The 26,578-nt window shown below is 42.0% G+C and overlaps 1 protein-coding gene across 1 annotated transcript; it reads left to right on the forward strand.

Moving 5' to 3' along the window:
- Positions 1 to 930: 930 nt before the first annotated feature.
- tfcp2l1 (transcription factor CP2-like 1) lies at positions 931 to 25,194 on the forward strand. The gene is made up of 15 exons (XM_056289629.1): positions 931 to 1,007; positions 1,537 to 1,685; positions 3,185 to 3,258; positions 5,026 to 5,131; positions 5,915 to 6,021; positions 6,399 to 6,551; positions 6,765 to 6,875; positions 8,445 to 8,542; positions 9,196 to 9,247; positions 9,384 to 9,477; positions 10,795 to 10,885; positions 19,315 to 19,397; positions 21,219 to 21,361; positions 23,264 to 23,315; positions 23,423 to 25,194. The coding sequence occupies exons 1-15, from the start codon at positions 949 to 951 to the stop codon at positions 23,458 to 23,460; spliced, it is 1,410 nt and encodes a 469-aa protein (XP_056145604.1). The 5' UTR covers positions 931 to 948; the 3' UTR covers positions 23,461 to 25,194.
- The last annotated feature ends 1,384 nt before the right edge of the window (positions 25,195 to 26,578 follow it).

The following is a 26,578-nucleotide window of genomic DNA, read 5'->3' on the forward strand; positions in this document are numbered from 1 at the left end:
AGAACCGTCCCGTTACTACTAGAATTACGCCCTTCTTTGCCAGTTTCTGATTGCCACCATAAACAGCGCAGATATGTCGACGAGCCTGCCAATCAAACCTGCTAACCAATTAACGCTGCACTTCAAATCTAGCGAACAGCTGCTATCGCTATCGGGGGTGAAAACAAGTCCAATAAGGGAAACGAAAGTCTTCAAAAGAAAGAAAAAACAAAGTTCCTCCTTCTTTCGCTTTGGAAGAAGAACGCGGGCTTTATGGAATGCCTGTGAAAACGACAGTGAAAGATAACAAAGGCTTCAGACCTGCCAGAGATGATAAACCAACAAGCCGGTGCGTTCTTAGTGCCGGTCCCAAGCCCGGATAAATGGGGAGGGTAGCGTCAGGAAGGGCATCCGGCGTACAACCTTTGCCAAACCAAATATGCGGATCTTAAATCAGATAATAAATCCTGCAAATGACCTCGAACGCCAGCAGGGCAGCTCTACACCACAGGTTGAGTATGTTATTATTATTATTCCACTTTTTGAGCCCTAAACAGGAGTGTCAATAAAAAACAAACAAAAAAAAAAACAAAAAAAATGGCATGACATGTCAGTAAAAATAGTCTAATGTGCCAAGTCGTGTCAGTGAAAACCTCAAATTTAGAGTGCTCAACTCTGGTCAGGTGAAGCACAGCGGGGGTGCGTCAGTCCAGCTGGGCATTGGCGGTGCGGGAGGGAGGTGCAGCCCGGGGACCCTCTGCCTTTCAAAGGTCATCTGAGGTATGCAAATGTCACGTCTGCTGACATCACGGGAGGAATATAAAACTGGTCACCGATTTCGGTGAGCGAAACCTCTCCGATCGCCGACTGTGGAAGGTAACAGGCGTAAAACATCCCGTCTGTGTCTCGCTACCTGTCTGTTTCTGCTGCGCCTCTGGATACAAGACGACGCTCCTTAACAACAAAAACATGCTGTTCTGCCACTCGCAGCCCGAATCGTACCACCAGAATTCGGCTAATTACATGCGGTAAGACAGGTCTAATTAATGCTAAGGGGCTGTGCACGCTTTACAAACTTACTCGTTTCGGACATTTAGACGTTGCTACAGTTGAGACCATGTTTTCAGGTTTCGACGACTGAAATTGACCTTTGCTGCACAACGATCCCTAGCGAATATTGCAGCCCGACAGAAATGATACAGATACAGAAATGATCCATTTTCGCGGCTTATTTCGGGTTTACTCACTTAAATGCTTTGTCAGTTCGAACAGTTTACTCGTCATTTGACAGTTTATGCAAGCCAAAATTCCAACCCTGAAGGCAACTGGTTTCCCCTCTTTTTTTACATACACCGTTTTAAATACCCCACATCAGCATCTTGAGTCCTATGTATTGCCCACTGTGAATATTTATTGCAACAGTGCCTTTTTTTTGCACCTTTGCTCCCACGATGAAATGATTAGATAAATGAGGGGGCGGCGAGCAGTTCCCTCCTTATTCATCCTCCTTGATAAATCTTGGAACGATCAACTCCTCTCTCCTCTCCTCTCTCACAGAGAGGCCTTGGCGCCTTTCCTGAAGAGTGAGGAGGCGCGACACATGGCAGATAGTGGTGCCAAAAAGACCCCGTTCCAATATGTTCTGTGTGCAGCCACATCACCGGCTGTGAAACAGCAAGAGGAGACCCTTACCTATCTCAATCAAGGTAGCCCTCTGTCCTCATAGCTGTCTCTCTGTGTTATCTGAATGTATTGGAGCTCATTGTATGAAATTCAGGCCCAACAGTATACTCCTGTTCACTTGATTAAGGCCTGTCTGTTACATGTGTTGTTACATGTTATGTCAAACGTCTATGCAACCGCTATTTAACCATTTTGCGCTTACATTGCAAAGCAAATTCAGGCATTTGTGGCCTTCTAACCATAAGGCTATGGCAAATCCAAACTTTAGCAGTCTACCTATTGAAAATGGGGCGGGGGGGGGGGGCGCTCAGCTCAAGAAGTCAGATATTGTGATTGTTTGGCACACTGCACATGCATATATTATCATTAAAATCTGAAGCTTTTATGAAACCAGAGAATGCTTGGACTGTATTGCCAAATAAGATTTATTCCATAGTGACTTTTTCAGTTTACAACTGGAAAATAATTGAATGAATTACCTGAAGAAATCCATCACTTCTGTGAAGCGTTCCAGATTTTAGATGACTTGGGATTCTAACCTTAGTATTCAAGGACGTTGGACTCAGTTGTCCTGCACCATACAGATAGTATATATGAATTCTGCAGCCGAGTGGTATTCCTGTGCAAATCTTTCCATCAGCAAAGAACAGGATCCATATTTTAAATCTCTGACTTGCCACCGCCACACCCTGTTTAATTTGAAACACTTGAGGACAATTCAGTCATAACGTGTCCTCCTTTGGCTCATCAGTAAGACCGGAGCTCTTTTATAGGTATGAATTTGAACTTGTCTGACTTCCATCTGCTCACCTAATGTTTCCTTCCTTCTTTTCCCACCTTCTCTCCCATGTGTACTTGCTCCTTCTTCCATTTTGCCAAACTAATGGATTTAACCTTATGTGTTATTTTTGTCTCTGGTGTTAAAATGTGACATTATTTCCATTTGTGCTGTGTTCACCCCCACAAGTTTGCCCTGCTTTGTTATTTGTTGTAATGTGTTTGCATTGAGATCTAGTCTGACTAAAGCAGTTATCTTACCGCTTGCTTGCAAATCTGCACAGCATTGTATCTGATAATCAATGGCATTTAAAAAAAAAAAGATAATCCAGGCTACAATGTCCACATAGATGTGTTTCACCAGTAACGTTTGACCTGGTGGCATCTTTGGTTACACCGCCATGGTAGAGGTGGCATGTGATGAGAAAGGTTTTAATTACCATGAGGGTCAGATGACAGCCAGTCATCATAATTCTCCCCTTTGGCTATTTTTATGATTGTGGCCTGATTATTCTAAGTGGCACTGTTAGCTTTGATATAATTTCATACATTATAATCAGTTAATATGAAGACATGTGGTTTTTATTTTTTTATTTGGGGGGGGGGTGACTAGACAGTTGGCTTTTAAGAGGGAAAAAAGTTTTTAATTTGACTCAATTTCTATCCCCACTGCCCCTCTTTTCTGATTGACTGATTGCCCATTTTTCAATTTTAATCAGGTTTGTTTTAATGTTTTAAAATGTAGGTCAGTCCTACGAAATCCGTATGCTTAACAGAAAACTAGTGGAGTATACAGATATAAGCAGCAAATATGTAAAGGTAGGTTAAAGGTATTGTGTGTGTGTGTGTGTGTGTGTGTGTGTGTGTATTTTTTTTCTCTCTCTCTAAAACTCTCATTGACCTCTTCCTCTTTCTGCTCTTATTTGTTTTTATGTATCCACCTCCTGGTATTACACAGGTTCCTCAACCCTCCTTTCCACTTCAGGGGTGGGGGTGCCTTCCCTGGAGACCCTGGTACTATCACCCAAGTTCATTCTCCTCCGTCCTAGATATTATGCACCACTTACAAACACACAAGATGATTCAGCTTCACAACACACTGACACACATTTTGCACATTACTTTCCTCTGTCCTAAATTTCATCCACCACTTAAAAACACACAAGCCAGTTTGGCTTTAACACGTTTACGGCGCACACATCACATCTTACTTTCAAGTAATTTTTTCCCTCTTTTTCAGTTCTCATTTTCTTTTTGATAATGCCATTTTTTTGCCATTTGGTTTGTATTAATATGCCATTCTGCTTATGTCTATACCACTGGGACTTATTCATGAAATGTTGTATTGCTTGCTTCTTCTTTTTTTTCCAAATGTGAAAATGCATGTTTCATTAGGGAGAAAGGGAACGATGATCCGAATTTTCACCCATTTGCCGTTTGTTCAGCATCCCGATTAAGGATTGTGTTTCATCATTCAAAATAAAAACAAGTGGGATATATTTGAAATGCCCTTGGTTTATGAATAAAACCCATTAGTGGTCGGTGGTTGCTGTCCTGCCGTTTTCACTACCCAGGATGTTTTTGACATGCTGTACCGATGTGTCCGTTCGACATGTCAGGAAGTATATTTCAGATGAGATTCAAAAAAGACCGAGTTGTGATTAAATGACTCTCTTCCCAACACACTTACTTAAGAACGTGAATAGGCCATTTGGCTTGTTTAAGTCTTGTGTGAGTGCATCTACCCTGAGACTTTTCTGTTGTGAGGCGCGTATGGTTTGGTTACCTTGTGTAGCCAAAGCAGCCTAGCGATATAAGAATGGGACAGGTGGCATCTATGTCAACACATGACGTGTTGAATCTGGGGCCCTGTGATTCACGGGCCCCTCACGCATGAGCCTCCCTCCGTAATGGGTGGAAGGCACATGTGTTTGCAGGTTGTTAATTTTATGATTTGTTTTATGCCCTGGTAGGATTTAAAAGGCTCTCATCAACCTAATTCTAATGTGTTAGCGGGATATTAATTTTTGATTTTGAAGAAGTGATTATGTAAATCAGAATTATGTTGCATTCTCTGTAGTGGTGTCATTCAGACAGGTTTTTTTTTTACAGTGTAACTAAAGTCATTTTTAAAACGGTGACACTTAAAACAACACCCACTTATTCCTAAGAAGATGTCTACAATGTGCTGGCACAGGACACGGGCTTTCTTTTAACGTTCAATATCTCAACTGTCATTGGGCAGGTTACTTTCAGTGCTGCACTATACAATTATCATTTGTCACCCAAGCACCACTCATTTAGGTTCATTCATCTTCCTCACAGGAATATATGGATGTTTTTTTAACGTGTGACTTTAATGGGCAGAAACGGAGGTGAGATTCCTTTTGAATTTCTAACTCCTGAACAGTGCCCCTTAATAAAATCGCCTCAAAAGGTTTTTGTTCTTTGTTTTTTCTTTTTAAAAGCATTTTGGGTGGCTATTCACATTTTGCCCAACAGCCTTGTCTGTATGGCAATCTGCGAGCTGCCCAGGTAGAGTTGCTGTGTCCAAAGTGACTGATGCATGTTGCTGCCCGTTCACAGAGCAGCGTGCGTGTGGTATTCCATGATCGTCGGCTGCAGTACATGGAGCACCAGCAGCTTGAGGGGTGGAGGTGGAACAGACCTGGAGACCGAATCCTAGATATCGGTGAGTGGGATCGAGAGCCTCTATGGATGAGTGCATTTTCTTTGGTGTAGCATTTATTCATTGAGTCACTTTTTTTCCCTCCCTTTTTCTCCCCAATTGTATCCAGCCAATTACCCCACTCTTCCGAGCCGTCCTGGTCGCTGCTCCACCCTCCTCTGCCAATCCGGGGAGGGCTGTAGACTACCACATGTCTCCTCCGATACATGTGGAGTCGCCAGCCGCTTCTTTTCACCTAACAGTGAGGCGTTTCGCCAAGGGGACATAGCACGTGGGCCTACCACGCCTACGCCACACTTACCATTGCCTACCAACACGGGGATCTCCAGTTCGAATCCTCGTGTTACTTCCAGCTTGGTCGGGTGTCCCTACAGACACAATTGGCCGTGTCTGTGCGTGGGAAGCCAGATGTGGGGATGGGTCCTGGTCGCTGCACTAGCGCCTCCTCTGGTCGGTCAAGGCACCTGTTCGGGGAGGAGGGGGAACTGGGGAGAATAGTGTGATCCTTCCACGCGCTATGTCCCCCTGATGAAACTCCTCACTGTCAGGTGAAAAGAAATGGCTGGCGACTCCACATGTGTCGGAGGAGTCATGTTGTAGTCTGCAGCCCTCCCTGGATCGGGAGAGGGGGTAGGGCAGTGACCGGCATGGCTCAGAAGAGTAGGGTAATTGGCCAAGTACAATTGGGGAGAAAAAGGGGGGGGAATCCCCCCCCAAAAAATTGCCAGATTAAAAACTGCTTGAATAAAAAAATGACTGATTGACTGACTGACTGATTACTTTCAGACATCCCCTTGTCGGTGGGGATTGCGGAGCCTCGCACTCATCCTACGCAGCTCAACACAATTGAATTCCTCTGGGATCCAGACAGGAACGCTTCCGTCTTCATTCAGGTACTGACTGTCTTCCGGGAGAGGTCGAACTTGTGGGCAGACCTCCAAAATTAACAGTGAGGAATGTTTGTGAAGTTTATGCACAAATGACGTAAAGCTGCAAACCTCTGCTCTCCTCTCCTCTCCTCTCCTCTCCTCTCCTCTCCTCTCCTCTCCTCTCCTCTCCTCTCCTCTCCTCTCCTCTCCTCTCCTCTCTTCTCTTCTCTTCTCTTCTCTTCTCTTCTCTTCTCTTCTCTTCTCTTCTCTTCTCTTCTCTTCTCTTCTCTTCTCTTCTCTTCTCTTCTCTTCTCTTCTCTTCTCTTCTCTTCTCTTCTCTTCTCTTCTCTTCTCTTCTCTATTCTTTCATCTCTCCATTTTTTCCTTTCCTCCCTTTGCAGGTCAACTGCATCAGCACTGAATTCACCCCAAGGAAGCATGGTGGGGAGAAGGGTGTGCCATTCCGTATCCAGGTCGACACTTTCACCCAGAATGAACATGGGGAATACCTGGAGCATGTGCATTCCTCTAGCTGCCAAGTCAAAGTCTTTAAGGTGTGTTCTCAGTGACTCTATTCAACGATTATGAACACCTTTAATAGAATGTTTTGTATGTTGTGTTGCATATTTTGCTGATTGTTGTCCATTGAGTCAGCTGGTCTGTAAGTTTGATATTCAGATAGGTTTGTACTGTACTCTAAAATGGCCTAATTACTTGAACTTAAAATGTGGCCTGAATGTGTGGCTTTTTTTTCTTCTTCTCAAAAGCCAAAGGGGGCTGACCGCAAATTGAAGACAGACAGGGAAAAGATTGATAAAAAGACCCTTCAAGACAGAGAGAAGTATCAACCATCCCATGACACCACCATGCTTACAGAGGTGAGACCGGCTACGGTTCCTCAGGCCTCAATGTACAGTACAGCTGTTGGGTTCAATAATTCCTGTTGTTGGATTAGTCATAGCATGAGCATATAATAGAATACATCAAGATGGTTAAGTAGGATAAAGCAAATAAGAATAGAGCAAATTGACACTGTGAAATATAATGCAATAACATTTTTGAAACTGAAGCTTAGTAAAAGTATGCGAAAAAGAAAATGAGATGCATATTTCCAATTTGTTTCCTTTTGTAAGTAATAGCATTTGTTTAGTACTAGTTGTAATTACCATAATTAATTTGTTTGTTAAGCAGTAGTAGTACTGCTTTATTTGCTCATGAAATAGTAGTACCTTGGTATTAATAGTATAGCATTCTTTTGTTTAGAATTATCTGTAGCATTAATTTGTTTGTGAATCGGACTCAGAATACTTTATTCATACCCAAGGGGAAATTGTGTTCTATTACAGACACTCACGCTTTAGTAAGAGAAGTTGAAGTAGTAGTATTAATTGAAGTATTAGTATTATCTTTTATTAGTATTAGTACTAGTATTATCTTGAAGTAGTAGTAGTAGTAGTATTAATGCCCACCTTGGGAAATATGACTTTCTGTTTGGATTTCTTTCTAATCTCATCAGCACTGAACCTAAGCAATCAGAGTCCATCCATCCATTACCCGAACCGCTTCAGAGTCATTCTGCTATATTTTGATGTACTGCCCCGGCAGCAAATATATTCTACTCATTTAGCTTCATTCCATGTAATGCGTTTCAAAGATCCAGTAACAGTAGGCACTTCACACACTGATGTGTGTTAATGTATTGCTTTGGATGGCTAATGCTGTGCTTGTTCTTTTTAAAACTCTGTGTGTGTGTGTGTGTGTGTGTGTGTGTGTGTGTGTGTGTGTGTGTGTGTGTGTGTGTGTGTGTGTGTGTGTTTTACCATCCTTTGATTGTCAGGGTCTGTCAATGATTGGAAGCGTTTGCTCCTCCAGTGATGCCATCCTGGCTGTTCAAACCCTTTTATTATTTTTTTCTCTTATTCTCCTCAGTCTGGCTCTCATTATGTTTCTAGGACTCAGGGGTGGAAGTGACGGGTCAAACATATAGGAGTAACCACTTTCTCATTACCTGGTCGTGAAACACCTCTCTCATGTTAAAAAAACAAACAAACAAACAAACAAACTTGGGCGATACAAGGTTTTCATCTAACAGCAGTGATTTTTTCTTTTTTTACAAAAAATACAGCCGATTAAATCAATGGAAACATTGCCATTTTGTAATAAAATATCTTTAATTTATCACTGATGTCTCTATTGATACGCTTTGGTAATTATGCATAATGAGTTTAATTTCTGTGTCAGTTTGTGTCTTGTTTCAGCGCCTTTTAATAGAATTACTTTCTTCAAGGATTCTTATGAAGATACTTTTTTTTAGCCACCAAGCGTTACTCAATAACACTAGAAATATGCAGAAAAAGACCTTCCATCAGATTTACTAAAAGCATATCTCTCTCTCTCTCTCTCTCTCTCTCTCTCTCTCTCTCTCTCTCACTCACTCACTGTGCTAGTGTTCACCTTGGCCTGATGCCCTTAATCTCAGCAGCAATTGCAGCACTCCGTCTCCAGTCTACCACAACTCACCAACCTCCTGTAGTTTCACAGAAGGGTGAGTTCATACTTTCACTCAATTACTGCATTCTATGGACTTTTAAATTTTAGATTTTGATACTCTATTATTTTTCTTCATTCCTGGGACATTTTTAAACAACGCTGTGTGAGAGAACTGTGTCAGAGGGCATTGAAATATAGGTTGAGGTTTTAGTTTTGTGAGTCAAATTATCACCATTTCCTTTATGTTTTGATTAAAGACTTAAAAATGAAAAGTTTAACTCACTTTATTTGGGCTTGAACTAGCTAACTGTCAAATAATTCCAAAAAAGCCAAAACAAGGAAATCTTTGAATTCTTTTCCAGGGTCAAGCTTAGGTTGACAAAAGAGTAAAGGTCAACTTGTTTTATCAGCTGTAGAGAATGCACAATTCTTTTGGAACCTTTGCATAGCTGCTTATCAGAGCATGTTGCTCAACAGTGTATAAGAATAGTATCTCTTGTACACACACCAAATTTCAAAATACAGGACTGTTCAAAGTACCTCTTCTGTGGACAGAGAATAGAAATCATATTCTAAAGTATCAGATCAGTAATGGAGAAGTATGTTTTAAGTCAGTAAGCCAAACAAATCAACCAGTCACCAATGGCTTTCTCTTATGTGCACGTTCTTTTCTTTTTTTTCCCGTTTTTTCTCGTTTTGTTTTTGTAGCAACTGTTCTCCACACCAGCAGGGGGAGCTGCTCATGCCCGGCTACTCTGATGTAAGTAAAGGAGAACAGTGCGGTGTGAAAGTGTTAATGCTGGTGCTCTCTCATTCCTTTTAGGCCTTTATTTGGAGACAGTGGATGCTGTGCTGCTATACTCATTTCAAGGGCTCTTCTTGTTTTTGACATGTAGCACCTTCTGCCATCATCGTCGCCACAGGACACTCAGCAATGGCTGCACCGTCACAGGTTCTCACCTTTCACAAGGCTCCTCTCCTCCTTCTCAGGTAACACAGGGAAAACAGATTAATTTAATTTTGACAAATTAAATGAATTGCCAGTTGGTCATGTGATTCATAGAGTGCAACTACGAGTGCACAGTAAATCACAGAACAGTCCTATGAGGGATTTTAATGTCCCTATGCAGCTAAGACTCCTGGCAGGGAATGCGGGGAGGTGGAGTCTTCAAAGTTATTGCAGAGAGCAGGAGAAATTTTGTCAGGAGGGTTGTCCAATGATTAAAGCTGGTGCACAGTGGAGAAAGAGTCTTTGAACTGCTGCTTTCATTATTGATGATGTTGAAGTATTGATGTATTTTGTGTTGTTTTCTTATCACTAAGTGTAGCCATTGTTTTATTTCTAAATCTATTACCGCATTGTGTGCCTCGCCCACTCAGCACCTACTGGCTGCTTATGTGTCCTAGAAGAGCAATACCTCTTTCTATGCTCCTCCTGAGCTTTCCCCCTTTTTTTCCTGAAAAGTTTTTTTTTCTTTTCCTGGAGAGTTTCTCCTTATCTGAATCTAGGGTCTAATGATAGAGGGTGTTTTTCATTATCATTTACTGTAACAACCTGTTTCTCACTGTGGTAATATGAAGACTTGTAAATTGAATTTAGGGCAACACAAATAACCCTAACTTGACTTTAAAAGTAGGAGATACTGACTGTTGAGGTAGGGCATTTTTCTATAAGAATGAGTTGCAACTTTATCACAGCCACCATTGTTTTTTTTTTCTTTTTTTTTTTTCCCCTTTTTCTCCCCAATTCTACCTGGCCAATTACCCCACTCTTCTGAGCCATCTTGGTTGCTGCTACACCCCCTCTGCCGATCCGGGGGGGCTGCAGACTCCCATATGCCTCCTCCGATACATGTGGAGTCACACCAGCTGCTTCCTTTCACCTGACAGTGAGGAGTTTCACAAGTGGGACGCGTGGGAGGATCACGCTATTCCCCCCAGGTCCCCCTCCCCCGAACAGGTGCCCTGACCGACCAGAGGAGGCGCTAGTGCAGTGAACAGGACACACCCACATCTGGCTTCCCACCCGCAGACACGAGCAATTGTGTCTATAGGGAAGCCTGGCCGAGCTGGAGGTAACACCGGGATTAGAACCAGCGATCCCCATGTTGGTAGGCAATGAAATAGACCACTACGCTACCCGGATGCCCCACTGCCACCATTGTTGTTTACATTTCTGCTAACTAGCTGATTGTCTACTTCATCATAAGATCAGAGCAATAGAGCAATTTTAAATGAGGCTGAGTCAGAGCAAAAAAATGAGACAGTGAAGAACAAGAAAAACTAGTTCTCTTGCTCATGTTGCAGGTGCTGATCTGCTTAAGATGAGTAGAGATGACCTGATCCAAATATGTGGCCCAGCAGATGGCATTCGCCTCTTCAATACCATCAAGGGAAGGTGAGATTACCAAAGTTAAAATGTACTGCTGTATGATGTATATGGCCAACAAACCCAGCAACAAACAATGTAGTAAAGGCAAAGATCAAAATCAATCCAGTTATTTTAGGGAGGCAACAGCCTGGCAATTGTTCCGCATTGGTGCTGCTACAAGAAAAGTTGCCAGATACGTATATCACTATCTTTAAAGAGTAACTAAACCCTAGACCATTTTAGTGAGTTTTGGTGAGTTTACATCGGCCAGCACACCTATCAGCATTGACAGCCAGATGGACAGAGCCAGCACTAACCGTCATCAGTAACAGACCCTTAGCCAGAAAGGGGGGCGGGGCATATGAACTGTCATTGGCGGGCACTATACACATGACAACTTGATAAAAATTGCACCACAATAGCCTCAATGCCAAGCTTCAACTGATCTGTCCTGATACAAAACAGACACCGATAAGCATGCAGTTGACAATTCTTTAAAGGTGACGTGTACACACACATAATAGGATATCCTATACCACTGCTTCGTCACAAAAATCATTAACTAGAACACACAAGATTTCACCTCAGCGGGTACTCCTCACTCTCTCAGACACACACACACACACACACACACGCATGCACAAGCAGAACTTAGTGTGACTGGAGAACATCAGTAAAGTTGAACGTGGCACTTGTCATGGAATTTCCTGATCAATTTGCCCTTCAATTCATCCTTGGATTTATTAGTAAGATCCCTCTCATATACAAGCTGGACAAGGTGAGCCTTGCGTTTGTGCACCATGCTACAGCGATGGTCAGAGAAGACACTTTTGAGTGTTGAGAACAGTGGCGGCTCCAGCCAAAGCTCAACTCAGCTCAGCTAGCTAACTTGACATTTTCCCATTGCATTGTACAATTTGTTTTTTTCTGGTCGCCTCACAGAGTAATACCACCAGTAACCACTAGATGGAAACATAAGACAAGGATTGTTCCTTAGGCGACATACAGTATTTGTGGACAGCTACATCCAGGAGTTCATTGAAAATGTCTTGAATAGAATTATTTTGACTCTACAATGACTGAATAATCCACTGTGGTCATCATCAGATAAATTATCATCTATCAGTTTGTCCTCATAAATATCTTTGACTGCGAAGAGAGACCCGCTTTACCATTAATCAAATAAAATCGAGTAAGGTGTTCTTCACACAGTCGATAAGACAGGTTAGAATGTGGTGGTTCTTGCTCACCTCATCGTTGTGACAATGCATAGCTATCCTGTAGCTCTCGTCCAAATATGAGGCAATGTTGACCCTCCCGAAAGCCGAAGGTTTTAGGCAACTGTCCATATGCATATACATCTTCGATGTTTCATGTTTTTATACCTTCTTTGAGAGTTGATGCATATCAGTGACACCCGTTGTTGTCCAAGCAACCAGGCGGCTTTATAACAATATAATAGAAACCAAAATTTTTGGAGAAACTCACAAAAGGTGAAATTCTAAATAATTTTCACTGAATGATGCCTATTCATAGATTGGAGGCTGCATGTCCCAGAGGAAGTTGTCACTATTCAGAAGGTTAATGTTTTGGCATACAGCTGAATAGATACACCCCCAGTAACTGAATTTAATTCCAATAAGTAACTAGTAAAATGTTCAATTTATCAGTTTTTAACATACCAAATTTCATGAAAACCTGTTCAGAATTAAGCGAGTTACAGTCGATTTTGTAGCGAAGTTTGCATCGCTCAATACACATTGTGTTTGTTTACTCGTGGCTCTTGACCGCCCCAATATAGTGACCATGCAGACGCACAGCGGCGACATACAGCAGTAGCCACTGAGATATGACTGGCTGCCCTGGTTACGTATGACAAAAACACATTAGTGCAGGCCCTTCCAGAACACATAGAGATTTCATTGCAGTGCCTGCAGTTCGAAAAAAAAAATTGCCTTAACATGAAAGTTTATCGAAGCGATCTGGGCAGTGTTTAACCAGACTGAAATCACCTGAAAGGGGTGGTACTCCATGGACCACGACTTGACACTGATTGGACTATGATATTCAGAGGCAGGAAAAACTGTCTAGAACAGTAACAGCTAGCATAACAATGGTAAAATGTGATGGAAAAATTCCCTCTCCCTTTCCCCTTTGGTGGTGCGTCACTGGACCACCCTAAGAAACAAACCACCCATGGCTTAGAATGAGTTTTCGCATGTTGCAGTGGATGCTCCCAGCGTAAGGGCAGAGTTGAATGCAGTCAACACAGTCGGCATGGCCTGGAGTCTACAGTGCTGACAATATTGTCCATTGTCCATTTTCCATCTTTAGGGGGAATCGGGGTCTCTATCAGCTTCTTAACCAGAAACTGGCGAGCCACAACATATTCAGATTCAACCATTTCCATTCCAATCAATCTGAGTAGAGGGGCTACTTTCAGTGTATCTGTAAAGTTTTCTTTGGCCTCAGGATTCATTGCAACCAGTGCACCCGTTAGCTCACAACCTCACTCTGCAAAACACGCACTCTTCTTGCACAGCATCAATAACGCTGAAAAATACCCTCATGAGCTCTTGCTTTTCATCTGTGTTATTCTGTATAAAAGTCTCACCAATTACATATCCAAACAAGTTTTGGTTAAGTTTGCATCTTCTCTTGCTTGGATAGCTGAGGGAAGCCACTGACCTGTGGCAGTGCCAGAGCGAGGGCATGGGGGCGGTCGCCCCAGGGCCCACAAGGTCGGGGGGCCCCGTTTGGAGCTCTGTTGCCGTGTTTACGAGCGTCCGTGAACGCATTCAGTGACACACTCGTAAAGTCAGCTAATGATAAAAAAATACAGTGCAGTACGGGGCCCTTATACATAGATATCAACGGCCCCTATAAAGGCTGTAGCCTTTTTTTACGACTATTCATGAATGCATCGGAGCTGTGATCCAGCTGTGATTGGTTGTGAGGTATAACTGCATCACACTGCCAGAAGGGGGAGGAGTAAGCATTTTTACACTTGACAGCTCCGCCCCCTTTGTGCTGAGACCCACGCTCCGCCCCTGCCACTGACTCTTCTGTGGCTGTGGTGTGCATGCAAAGATCCCATAGCACAGTAAACTCAGCCTCTGTGCACAGTTTCTGGATGCATTGCAATGTGCTGTTGACAAGATCAACTGCAGTAAACAAGTCCATATCTTTAGCTTGGAGCAGTCTATTTGGTGGCTCCAAAAGTGCCTATCTTATGAACAAGGTGTGCAATAACTCAAAAGTTACATGGCGATATGACACGAAGTAGTCCAGTAGCTTCAACATGCATTTCAGCTGCATTGCCCTCTGTGTTCTCGATTGCGGTCAGTAATGTGGTGATGTCCGCAAAGCACTTCAGTACAATATTAACCGTTGCCAAAGCCCAGTCCATCATTGGTCCATGAGACGTTTCGGCGTCTTGCCCTTGTAGTAGTGTATGGCGATGATGGGCTCCTTATGAATTTGAACAGCAAATTACATAAACTGAAGAATTCCTCGACAGCATCTTCAACCGACATTGCATGGATCACCACCAAATGAAGCTGGTGGTTGAAGCAATGAATGTATTGTATGTGACGGTCCAGTCTCTCTTGAAGCAATTTCTGCACACCACCATGTCTCCCTGACATTAGTGAGGCACCATCATATACCTGACTCAACATTTTGTTGGGACTGAGTCCAGCTGTTGTTAGCTGAGCGAGGATCACACTTTAATGTCTCTGCATCCCCTTCTCCAATGTGTCCATTACCAATCGACACTCGGATACCGTATAGTCTGTGTCAACAAAACGTACAACAGACAAGTTTTTGTGGCCAGTGGGATCTCTTGTTCCATCCACTTTTATTTTATACCAATTCTCCCCAACTTGCTTCACTGTCTCTTCTGTCAAATTGTTGCTCATCAGTTCACTCAGTTCATTTTGTATCTCTGAGCTGGTGTAGTGATTATTGTGTGGTATTGATTTTATAACCGTGGCTAACTCTAGATCTTTATGCAACATATACTCGAAAAGAGAAACAAATAGTCCAATGGAACCATCACCTTCTAACATGTTGGTAAAGTCAAAATTATCTCCACATAATGGCAGTTTATTTGCCACTAAAAATTGTAACATATCAATAATATTTGACATGTAACATCTGTTCCATGCCAACTGATCTGAATTGATGAATTGAAATCTCAGTCCCTGTCTCTCTACGTCTGTCTGACTCCCTCCGCATTGCCTCGCAAGCTAAATGCTCCTCTGAGGCCGCATGCTTATTGAGACCCTTGTTATTTTCCATGGAATGTTTCCAGTCATTAAATCCCTCAACTGTTAACGTGGTGGTGGTATCTGCTGAAACTGGCTCCATACCCAAAGATTTTAACTTCCTGCACAGGTAACAAAACGCAGCTTCTGTTTTAACAGAATATTCAAGCCAGTCTCTATTTTGATACTAGGCTGAATAGAAAGACTTGACTTTTTGTGCCAAACATCATGGCTGGATACTTATTCAACACAATCTGCTTAGGCTTGTCCGTGCCAAGATCATCCATGGACATTTGCGGACACAATCAAAATCATTTCCATGTGAGGTTCCATGGACAGTTCCATCTGGTGGTACAGCGCCCCTGGTACACCCAGACGTTTTCCCACCATTGCCGCTTCCAGGCCAACTGAGCAGCGATGTCCACTTTCTTATATCCATTGTTATTAGCATAGAAAACATAGATCCCGTGATTACCGTTTAGTTACTTTAGTAACCATGGTAACCTAATGTATGCAGAAATTATACACGTTTTCTCAGTCAATCCAGACAATACGTTTTTCATATTTTAACATATTGTTTTTAAAAATTATGTAGGTGTTTTTCATTATTTTATGACGAACAAATGAGTACTTGAAAAATAGGGATTTGTGTATTTTTAATTTTGGTGGGTGGGGGCACAGCACTCTGATTGGGTGGGCACAGCACCCTGTGATCCGCCCATAGTGAGTCTGATCAGTAATACTGTCAATGCTGGCTCTTTGGTATACCTATATCAAATGGACACATTATTAATATGATTAGCTGTAGCTGTGTTTATCCTGCTATGCTAACATTACAGAGTACCAAGATGGTTGTTAACCTGTAGATGTCAGCAACTCACTAAAACGATCTGCGGGTTTTACACTTTAAGGCTGCTGCTTTGACCTGCTCATACAGTGCCAAACAGCATTGGGGTTTGAGCAAATCCAAATCCAGAATTGAATGTGCTTATTAAATGTGAATCCATCCAACTCCTTCATCAAATCTTTTAGGTAAATTGTTGGTCCACAGAGCAGAGTGGGGATTGGGGGGGGGGGGGTTCTGGGGCCATTTTCTCAGTTGGGTTACATTGACGAGTAATACACAAGCACTTCTTAATTGGAGCCAACTGATTTACTCATCTGGTGTTTTCAATTATCCTACAAGATCCCGATGTCTGAGTTAAATTATGTATATAAGAATGTACATAATCTGCCATTTTTATTTGCCCCTGATGAATGCATAAACCCGAAACATTGGGCATTATTCAGAGTATGCTGTTGAATAAATGGTAAATGGCCTACTAGTCTATCGACCACACAAAGCACTTTACTGTGTATGCCTCACATTCACCCATTCACACACATTCATACACTGATATAATAAATAAAAAGAAGAGCTTAATCCGTGCACCATCCTTTCTAGCTTTATTTTACACAGTTAATCTGTAAAAAATGTAATAAAATGATACTCCCTCAACTCTGAACAACCGCAACCAAATTATACTGTTGTGTTATTTGCACTGCTGATGGCGGACTGAGCAGAAGCTGCCATTGCCTGAGATACTGAAATGTACCTAATATGTAGAGGGAAAAAAATGCAGACAACTAAAAATAAGAACATTAATGTCTGTAAAATGCTTCACTGACTTGGCTGTTAACTAGCTATTGAAGCTGTATTCTGTTTACCTATTACTGAACTAGCTGCACTCACCACAGGTTCAATTCAATTCCATTTATTGTCATTGAAAACAATGTGCAGGCACATGTGTAAAAACGAAATGAGAGATGCGGCTTCGCCAAACAGTGCAAGACAGACGTAGACAAACATGGCAAACATAGTATAAGATATATACAGATGAAGCTAAAGATAAGTTAAAAAAAAGAGCACGAGTATAAATATATTTACAGACATTCAGTGGGTAGCCAGGTTCAGGTGGGTAACAGTTTGGGGAAAGAAGCTGTTTTTGAGCCTGGTAGTGCGGGCTCTTAGGCTCTGTAGCGCCTTCCAGAGCGCAGAGGGGAGAGCAGTCCATGGTTGGTGTGGGTGGGGCCTCTGCTGATGCTGAGACCCCTTCAAAGCCAGCGTTTGTGATAAGTGTTTTTTGTAGTAGGGAGCTAGGTACTGGTGATATGCTGGGCCACCTTGACGACCCACTGCAGAGCTTTCTGATCTACTGATGTGCAGTTGCTGTACCACACTGAGATGCAGCTGGTCAGGATGCTGTCTGTGGTGCAGTGGTAGAAGTTGGTGAGCATTTTGGGAGATAGACGGGTGATCCTCAGCCTCCTCAGCAAATGCAGGTGTTGTTGGGCCTTTTTCACAAGGACCTGGGTGTTTGATGTCCAGGAGAGGTCCTTGCTGATGTGGACTCCAAGGAATTTAAAGCTGGAAACACGCTCAACTTCCACCCCATTGATGTGTATGGGGGAGTGGCTGCAGCTTCTAGACCTCCTGAAGTCCACAATCAGCTCCTTTTTCTTCTGCACATTGAGGACAAGATTGTTGGTGGTGCACCATGGTGTGAGGTGCTGAATCTCTACATTAACTTTATCCTGCATTAAATTTCGCACTGAGAGTGTCGCAACAAAAAAATCAATCCGCACCTTTCCAAACCAGAAACCCTGGATGACCAGTGAGGTCCGGCAGCTGCTGAAAGCCCAGGATGCAGCGTTCAAGTCAGGTAACCACGAGGCCTACAGCACAGCCAGATCCAACCTCAAAAAGGGCATCAGAACAGCCAAACATAACTATTCCCTACAAATAGAGGACCGCTTTCACAATATCTCCGATCCCTGGCGAATGTGGCAAGGCATTCAGTCTATCACAGACTATAAAAGCTCCAATAGTGGTCCTGCTCTCCATGATGCCTCCCTGCCAGATGAGCTAAATAATTTCTACGCACACTTCGACAAGAACAATACTGACCCAGCCACAAAAATCCCCACGCATCCAGAAAACAAGGTGCTCACTTTATTGATCGCAGAGGTCAGAGAATCACTGTGCAGAGTGAACACACATAAGGCTGCTGGACCAGACGGCATACCGGGTCGGGTCCTCCGGGAATGCTCCAACCAGCTGACTGAGGTCTTCACAACTATATTTAACCTCTCACTGTCCCAATCCATAGTCCCGGCATGCTTCAAGACCACCTCTATCATTCCTGTCCCTGAGAAATCAACACCCACATATCTGAATGACTATCAACGCATAGCACTCTCCCCCATTGCCATGAAGTGCTTTGAGAGACTGATTCTGGCTCGTATCAAAAACACTATTCCCCCCCACACACATTCGACCCACGTCAGTTCACCTACCATCCCAAAAGGCCTATGGATTTTGCCACTGCCCTGCCCTTTGCTCTGACCCACCTTGAACTTAACAACACAGCTCATCTGGATGCTGTTCATAGATTACAGCTCTGCTTTCAACACTAGCATCCCCACCAAACTCCTCTCCCTTGGCCTCAACCCCCTCCCTCTGTAACTGGACCCTGGACTTCCTGACCAACAGACCTCAGTCTGTTAGGTTAGGTGACCACACCTCCTCCATCCTGACCCTCAGCACAGGTGCCCTTCAAGGTTGTGTTCTTAGCCCCCTCCTTTTCTCCCTCTTTACCCACGACTGCCTGCCAACTCACTCTTCAAATGTAATAGTTAAGTTTGCGGATGACACCACTGTCGTAGGCCGTATTACCAACAATGATGAGATGACCTACAGTGACAAGATTCTGTAAAAGTTAATGTAGGTTGAGAATCACTTGACCATGTATCAGTGCTGCTGCACTCTTTCAACCTTATGTGATGCAGTAATGATAAATGTTTAAAAAGGGGAATAGGAGCTACTCCTCTGCTTGTAAGGACCAACAGGGCTTCAGATTTGCAGGAAAAAGGATTTGATAAGAGCTTTGTCTCATTCATAGCTTATTGGATCCTGACATTTTGCCAACTCATAAAGCAATTACAAAATGGAACCAGCTTACGGAAGCAATCCCGAGCCAAACATAAACCAAAACTTTTCATTCAATGTTGTTGGAACTGAATACGGTGTTGGCATAACTGCATGATAAGGACTTTACCATTTTCCATAGCTCCCATTACAGTGTATCGGCATTTCAGGTGGGGAAATTGTGATCTACTGTATGTTATTAAAATAATTGTGTTTTTCAGGTGTGTACGGCCGAGCCTCACCATCTACGTGTCCCAACAGCAGAGCAAGAACCATCCTACCATCAAGCCCGGGGGCAGAGAAGGTGAGCATACACCTTCTTGAATATTTAGGCCAGATTGCAAACTTCAGCGCAATGATTCATTCATACTACGTTCTATTACCAGTTTCTACAGTACTGCTGCACTTTTGTATGTGTGCAGTTCACCTGTGATCTCAGATTCGTCATCTATAGAGACAAATTATGAATTGCTTTTTACAGAGAAGGCACCCACACAGCTGAAATGTATTAAAGCAAGATATTGGATCTCAGCCCCAGGGGTGAAGCTCTGTAACTGACCTCTGACCTTTTGAAAAATATTTTTTCCTGCCGGGTTTGATAAAATATTATTATTATCATTATTATAGAAGTAAATGTTGTGTTGGATTGATATGAAATCAGTAGGTCCCAGGCCTCCAGCATCTCTGCTCTTGTCTGATCTTTTCATAATGCATGCCTTGGCTCCATACATACTAGGGATGTGAATCTCCATCACTGAGGCCAATGCGATACCCGTCTTGATGCATTGCCAACGATCCAATACATTAAAGATACACATGAAGCAACTATCAGTGCAATATGGTACGATTCACCCTATTGTGATGCAGTGCAATTCAACACGATTTGATTCAACACAATGTGATTCAACGTGATGCAAAAGAATGCATAATGAATGACGCTATGCAATTCAATATGGTACAGAGAGTTTGATTTTATTTCTTAAGCATACGGCAAATCGTGAATTAACCAAAAAGTGACATTTTTTAATTTACATATTTGTTTCTCTAGTACTGCAACTCAGTAAGCATCTCATTCATGCTGTTTCTTTTTGGCCTCTCTGCTTTTATTATTTAGAAATATGACCAATGATTTGGCATTTAGATTGAGTCTTCTACTCTAAACTGTTTCTCAAGTACGCTCTCATATCTCCACTGCTGTCAGTGCCCATGCCTCGCTTCGGCGCCTCCATAGTAGTGAGCAGTGGAGATGAGAGAGCATGCTTGAGAAACAATTTAGAGAGGAGGACTCAGTCTAAATATCAAATTGTTGGTCACAAATTGGTCACATTTCTAAATAATAAAGGCATAGGGCCTCTACTAAATTAAACTATATCCATCCATCCATTATCCGAACCACTTATCCTGCTCTCAGGATCGCGGGGATGCTGGAGCCTATCACAGCAGTCACTGGGCGGCAGGTGGGGAGACACCCTGGAAAGGCCACCAGGCCATCACACAGGGCTGACATACACGCACACGCACACGCACACGCACACACACACACACACACACACACACACACACACACACACACACACACATTCATACCAAGGGAGAATTTTAGTATACGACTGATTCACCTGACCTACATGTCTTTGGTCTGTGGGAGGCAACCGGAGCCCCGGAGGAAACCCACGCAGACACAGGGAGAACATGCAAACTCCACACAGAGGATGACCTGGGACGACCCCCAAGATTGGACTACCCTGGGGCTCGAACCCAGGACCTTCTTGCTGTGAGGCTACTGCGATAACCACTGCGCCACTGTGCTGCAAATTAAACTATGTATTAAATATATAATTAAATTATATATTAAACTATATAAAGAAATCGGATTTGACTGATGCAAAGATGTTAGAAACGATGCATCTCAAGTTCATCCCAAATTGTATCTGGTGCACACTTTTTAAATCGGGGCACTCGCATCATTAACTTTTATGCCGCTGCACCGATGTGAATTGGTGAATCTTACCATCCCTAATACATTCTGATACAAACTACTGATTGTTAGCTCAGGCCCAGACCATGGAAGGTTTTTCCTCTGGCCCAAGCTCATTCTATCCCCCCTCACATATCCTCTCTGTAGTCTACCACGCCCTGTACCTGGAGGAGCTCACGCTGTTGGGCCTGTCTGAGAAGATCTCTATGCTGTACAGCGTCACTCCCCAGCAGATTACTCACATCTACAGACAAGGACCAACTGGGATCCACATCCTGGTCTCTGACGAGGTAGATCCACGTCAAACACTTCCTCTTCAAATCTGACCCATGATCTACTCTTCTGGCGTTAAGTAAGCAGTGTATGAGTGAAAAGGTGCATGGAATTGGCAATTATACATCTAGCTACAGGTTCTGCTGGCCTCTTGATGGCTGTACACCTGGATCAATAGTGATAATGAAATATGTTGACGGAAACACAGTGTCACCTATTGAACAGATTTCTTGAACATTTATGTACAGTAATAGAATTAATTTAGCCATAAAAACAAGCATGGTATGGTGGTGTGTGTATGTGGCTGAGACGATTCACCTGTCTACATGTACCCCATGTCTGTTGTAAGAGAAATACAACTAAAAATCATTATCTGATGTATACCAGGGGTTAAGACATGTGTAAAAGAAAGGTATTGGGCATGTGGGTGTTTGAGCACGTTGGACGAGTGACTCTTTCAGCCAAGGATGTATAAAATCGTTCACTATGACAATAATTCTCTTGAGAAAAAATGAAGTTTCCATTTCCAAAAATAGCAAAAAAGAACTAAATGACATGAAAAATGACATGGGTGTACTAGGTTTCTATGGTCGTATAGGGAACTGGGTCATGGAGACCAGGGCTTTGTTTGCTCCTGTGTCCCAGTGAAGTAAGGACCAACAGTATCTGTCCAAATATATCGACATACACTAATGGTCCCCCATAAAGAGCAGTGGGATAGAAAATTTCTTGCTAATCAGCCTGCCTTGAAGGGAACAGAGTAACTCTCAAACTATCCATAGAAACCAGTCTTCTAGAATTGACTTTTCACCCACTATCAATTCTGTGGGTTTCAGAATTATGTTGTTGATGTATGTGAGTACAACAAAGGATAACAAGGACCTCCGTTACACATAACCAGACCTGGAATCTTAAGGATTTTTAAGGTTTTTGCATCTTGTCCGATAATGCTCTGTGAGGGACTGAGTTTAGCCGGGTGACCTTCTTTACTGTCCATTAAATTTTATGAAACAGCTCTTGTGTAGGCGTCTGGTTGGTCTAGTCAATTTCAAAATAGTTGCAAGATTGACAATTAAGGCACACTTTTTACTGCATAACAATATCATTGCAGTTTTTTTTTTAAATTTAAATTTATTGTGAGAGAATATAGTAATTGTGGGCTTGTACCATGTGTTATTTAGGCTCATGTGTTTGCAGGTTTCCATTCCAACCATTAACTTCAATGGTTGATTCTACCTTTCAGCTATGTTCAACCACTGGGTCAGGAGCTAACCAGTAAAATCTAGAGCAGTATTTAACTGAAATGGAAATTTGTGGACATGACTCATGACACATTGTTAGCAGTTTCCTGAATTGTGAATAGTTGAAGTCCTGGGATGACAAAATGTTGATCTTTATAGACTATATCTGCTATATTTGGAAAGATTTTGTTTTTCCCAGAAATGGATATGAAATGGATGAGTGATTTGAATGGATAAGAAGGTCCTGATTCGAACCCCGTGGTTGTCCAACCTTGGGGGTCATCCCAGGTCATCCTCTGTGTGGAGTTTGCAAGTTCTCCTTGTGTCTGTGGTGGGTTTTCTCTGGGTGCTCTGGTTTCCCCCACCATCAAAAAGACATACATGTTAGGGTTAATACTTCTATCTGTGCCCCTGACTGAGGCAATGGAAAGAAGAACTGGAGTTGGTCCCCGGGTGCTGCATGGCGGCTGCCCACTGCTCCTAGCTACACATCTAGGATGGGTTAAATGCAGAGAGGAATTTCCCCACGGGGATTAATATAGTATATATACACACACACATATATATATATATATATATATATATAAAATGTAAAAAAAGAACCAATTTAAAAATAAATTCATTAAATAAAATATCTATTCATTCATTTATTATTTGCTTCTTTTTTTTTCTATGTAGATGGTGCAGAACTTCAGCGAAGAAACAAGCTTCATTATCAGCACTATAAGAGGTAATACAGTTTCCATCCTATCTGGCATGATTATTAGTATCTCTTCCCACAAAACCTTTATGAAATGGTCTTTAAAGCTCATTTTTGCTGTCTCTTTAACTTCACAGATGAAAATACGGATGGCTATCATGTTGTTTTGAAATGACAAGCAGCCTTAGTGGTGGTTAATCAGAAGCAGCAAAAAGTGCCTGAGTGTCACCGTCTGGATGATTCGAGGTGTGTAGCATCAGCAAAATTGTATAGATTGTTTAATATGGTTTTCCCTGCATTACCTAATGTGTGATTCACCGAGGCTTGCAGTAAAGAAAAGGGCTCTTGAGCTTTTTGTTTACTGCTGGTCTTTTGGTTTGTTTATTTTTCTTTATTTTCTCCCTTTATTTGTATTTTTACTAAGTTATTGCAGAGTAATTAGTTGTAACCATTAGTCTGACTGCACTATATTACTCCTCTTTATTTCAGTTTCTTGCTCAGAGATCCTTAAGAGAAATTATGGATTATTAATAAGGAGAAAAAAATGACATGTTTATATAAGATAAAATAAATTATATCTTAGTTTTATTCATCAGGCTAGCAACTTGTGTTAAAAAAAGCCAACCCTTGCAAGTTATGGTGGACATAAAGAAATGTTATGTGAACAAATGTTATGTTAGTTGAATGGAATGTCAGTATGACCCTGTCCTCCCATTCCTCAATTTATCCATTCATCCAGTTTTCATGTGATTTAACTGAAGCTGTACATTAGAGCGGAAATCTGTGATTTCCCCTATCTGTTCCTCCGTCTGGTAAGAAGAATCTCAGCTGCCATTGTTGCTTGTCTTACGTCAACTCACCTGTAAACGGTTTCCAGTCTGGTAAAAATGGCATCCTCGCACCAAAGTTGGGCGGCACGGTGGTCCAGCGGTTAGTGCTGAAATAATAAACAGCAAGAAGGTCCTGGGTTCGAACCCCGGGGTTGTCCAAGTTTGGAGGTCATCCCAGGTCATCCTCTGTGTTGGTTTGCATGTTCTCCCCATGTGTGCAGTGGGTTTCCCCGGGTGCTCCGGTTTCCCCCACCATAAAAAAAAGACATGCATGTTAGTGTTAATACTCCAGTCTGTTTTTTGTTTTTGGTACTATTTCATTATCCTAGGATACTAGCTAACTCGGGTACATTTACATTTGTTTTGAATGTTGATTAATGTACATTGTCCCTTCCCAAATAAATAATAACCTAAACCTGTACCCCTGACTGAGGCATGGCAAGATAAACTGGAGTTGGTCCCCGGGTACAGCACGCCGCCCACTGCTCCTAGCTACACAGCTAGGATGGGTTAAATGCAGAGCAAGAACTGCCCCACGGGGATTAACAAAGTAATAATAATTTAAACAAAAAGTTAACACAGGCAATCTAATGTATTGCAAACTACATCAAACTATATTTGAACTCTGTTCTGCTGTAATATTGATCATAAAATTGGTGAATGACCCGTCCAACAGAAGCATCGACACACATTTCCATCCTTTTTCCTGCTTGGATGGGAATGTGTTTGCCACTGCACAAACTTTGTTTGTTCGTCTTGTGCAAACAAAATTTTCGACAGCAGTATATGGAGAGTGTCTCTAGTCATGTCAAGGATGCCAGTTTTTATTATATAACCTGACTCCATGGTTTAGATGGATAAAGTAATATTATTAATAGAGAAAAATCCCACATTTCAGTGTTAAAAGATTGCCCTGCACATATGAACATGCATAGTTTTCTTGTTATTGTAATGTTTAAATAGTTTTTTTTGTTTGTTTGTTTTTGTTTAATCAATTCAGTTTAAGTAAGTATTCAGCTATGCTTTAATTGATGGCAAAATAATATTGCTTTTCCAACTGCCAAAACAATGATAGTCAATTTTGCTCAAAATAAAAAGTATTTTGCATTGTTTTATAAAGGTCTTTGTGGTATTTTTTTCAATGTGTCATATTTTGTGTGTTAACAAAAAAAAAAGGGGGCCTCACCAGTGTGTAAAACTGAAAACCTGTCAATATTGAGATGTACCACAATCATCAAAGCCTATCTCATTAATTTTACAAATGCATTGTCTAATTATTTATATCCGGTTAGCCTGGGAAATTAGCTACGTTAATGAAGTACAGTGTGACTAATATCATCCAGGGTCGGTTTGTCAGGTTATGTTTACTAATGTTGACACTGAGATCTATTCAGAAGCTATTGAATATATCCCCTAAAGCTCGAGGAGGTTTTCACTGATTATCATTCTCAGTTCATTTTCATTCTCTCTATCACCAACATAGGCAGTTGAGACCATCAGTGTTTCAAGTTTCAAGTTGTTTTATTTGGCAAATGAACAACAATACAGCGTGGCAGGCACTGCTGGCAATGAAATGCTTAGGCACCAGTTCAACCTCAAAAAAAGTTAAAGAAATTAAGTTGTAACTAAAAAAATCTAGATTGGCAAAAAAATATATAACATATAAAATAAAATTACAGTATTCACAGTCCAGCCTGAAAAATTAAAACCAAAGCTAAAATAGCTAAAATTAGACAAGCTAAAATTCAGTGTTTTCAGGCAGGAGAAGGACAAACTTAAATTCAAACTAAACTAAGGTCACACATTAATAAAAATAATAATAATAATAATAAAACATTTTATTTATAGAGTGCTTTTCAAAGAACTCAGATGCTATATATAGTATGCTACACAACATTAATGACACATTAAAAGCAATTCTGAAGATGTTAGGGTTTTTTTGTTGTTGTTTTTTTTTTTTTAGATTTCCCCTCCCTTTTTTTTCTCCCCAATTGTACTTGCCCAATTACCCCACTCTTCTCAACTGTCCCGGTCACTGCTCCACCCCCTCTGCTGATCCAGGGAGGGCTGCAGACTACCACATGTCTCCTCCGATACATGTGGAGTTGCCAGCCGCTTCTTTTCACCTGACAGTGAGGATTTTTGCCCGGGGGACATAGTGCATGGTAGGATCACACTATACCCCCCCCCCCCAAAACAGGCATCCCAACCAACCAGAGGAGGTGCTAATGCAGGACACATACCCACATCTGGCTTCGCACCTGCAGACACGGCCAAATGTGTCTGTAGGGATGCCCGACCAAGCTGGAGGTAACACGGGGATTCGAACCGGCGATCCCCGTGTTGGTAGGCAACAGAATAGACCGCCATGCCACCCAGACACCCCAAAGATGTGAGTATTGACTGATGATTAGTGATGTGAACATGGACAGATGGGTGCAGTCTCTGATGTGTTTGGGGAGA

This window comes from Lampris incognitus, chromosome 11 (assembly GCF_029633865.1).
Source record: "Lampris incognitus isolate fLamInc1 chromosome 11, fLamInc1.hap2, whole genome shotgun sequence".
NCBI classification, from domain to species: domain Eukaryota; kingdom Metazoa; phylum Chordata; class Actinopteri; order Lampriformes; family Lampridae; genus Lampris; species Lampris incognitus.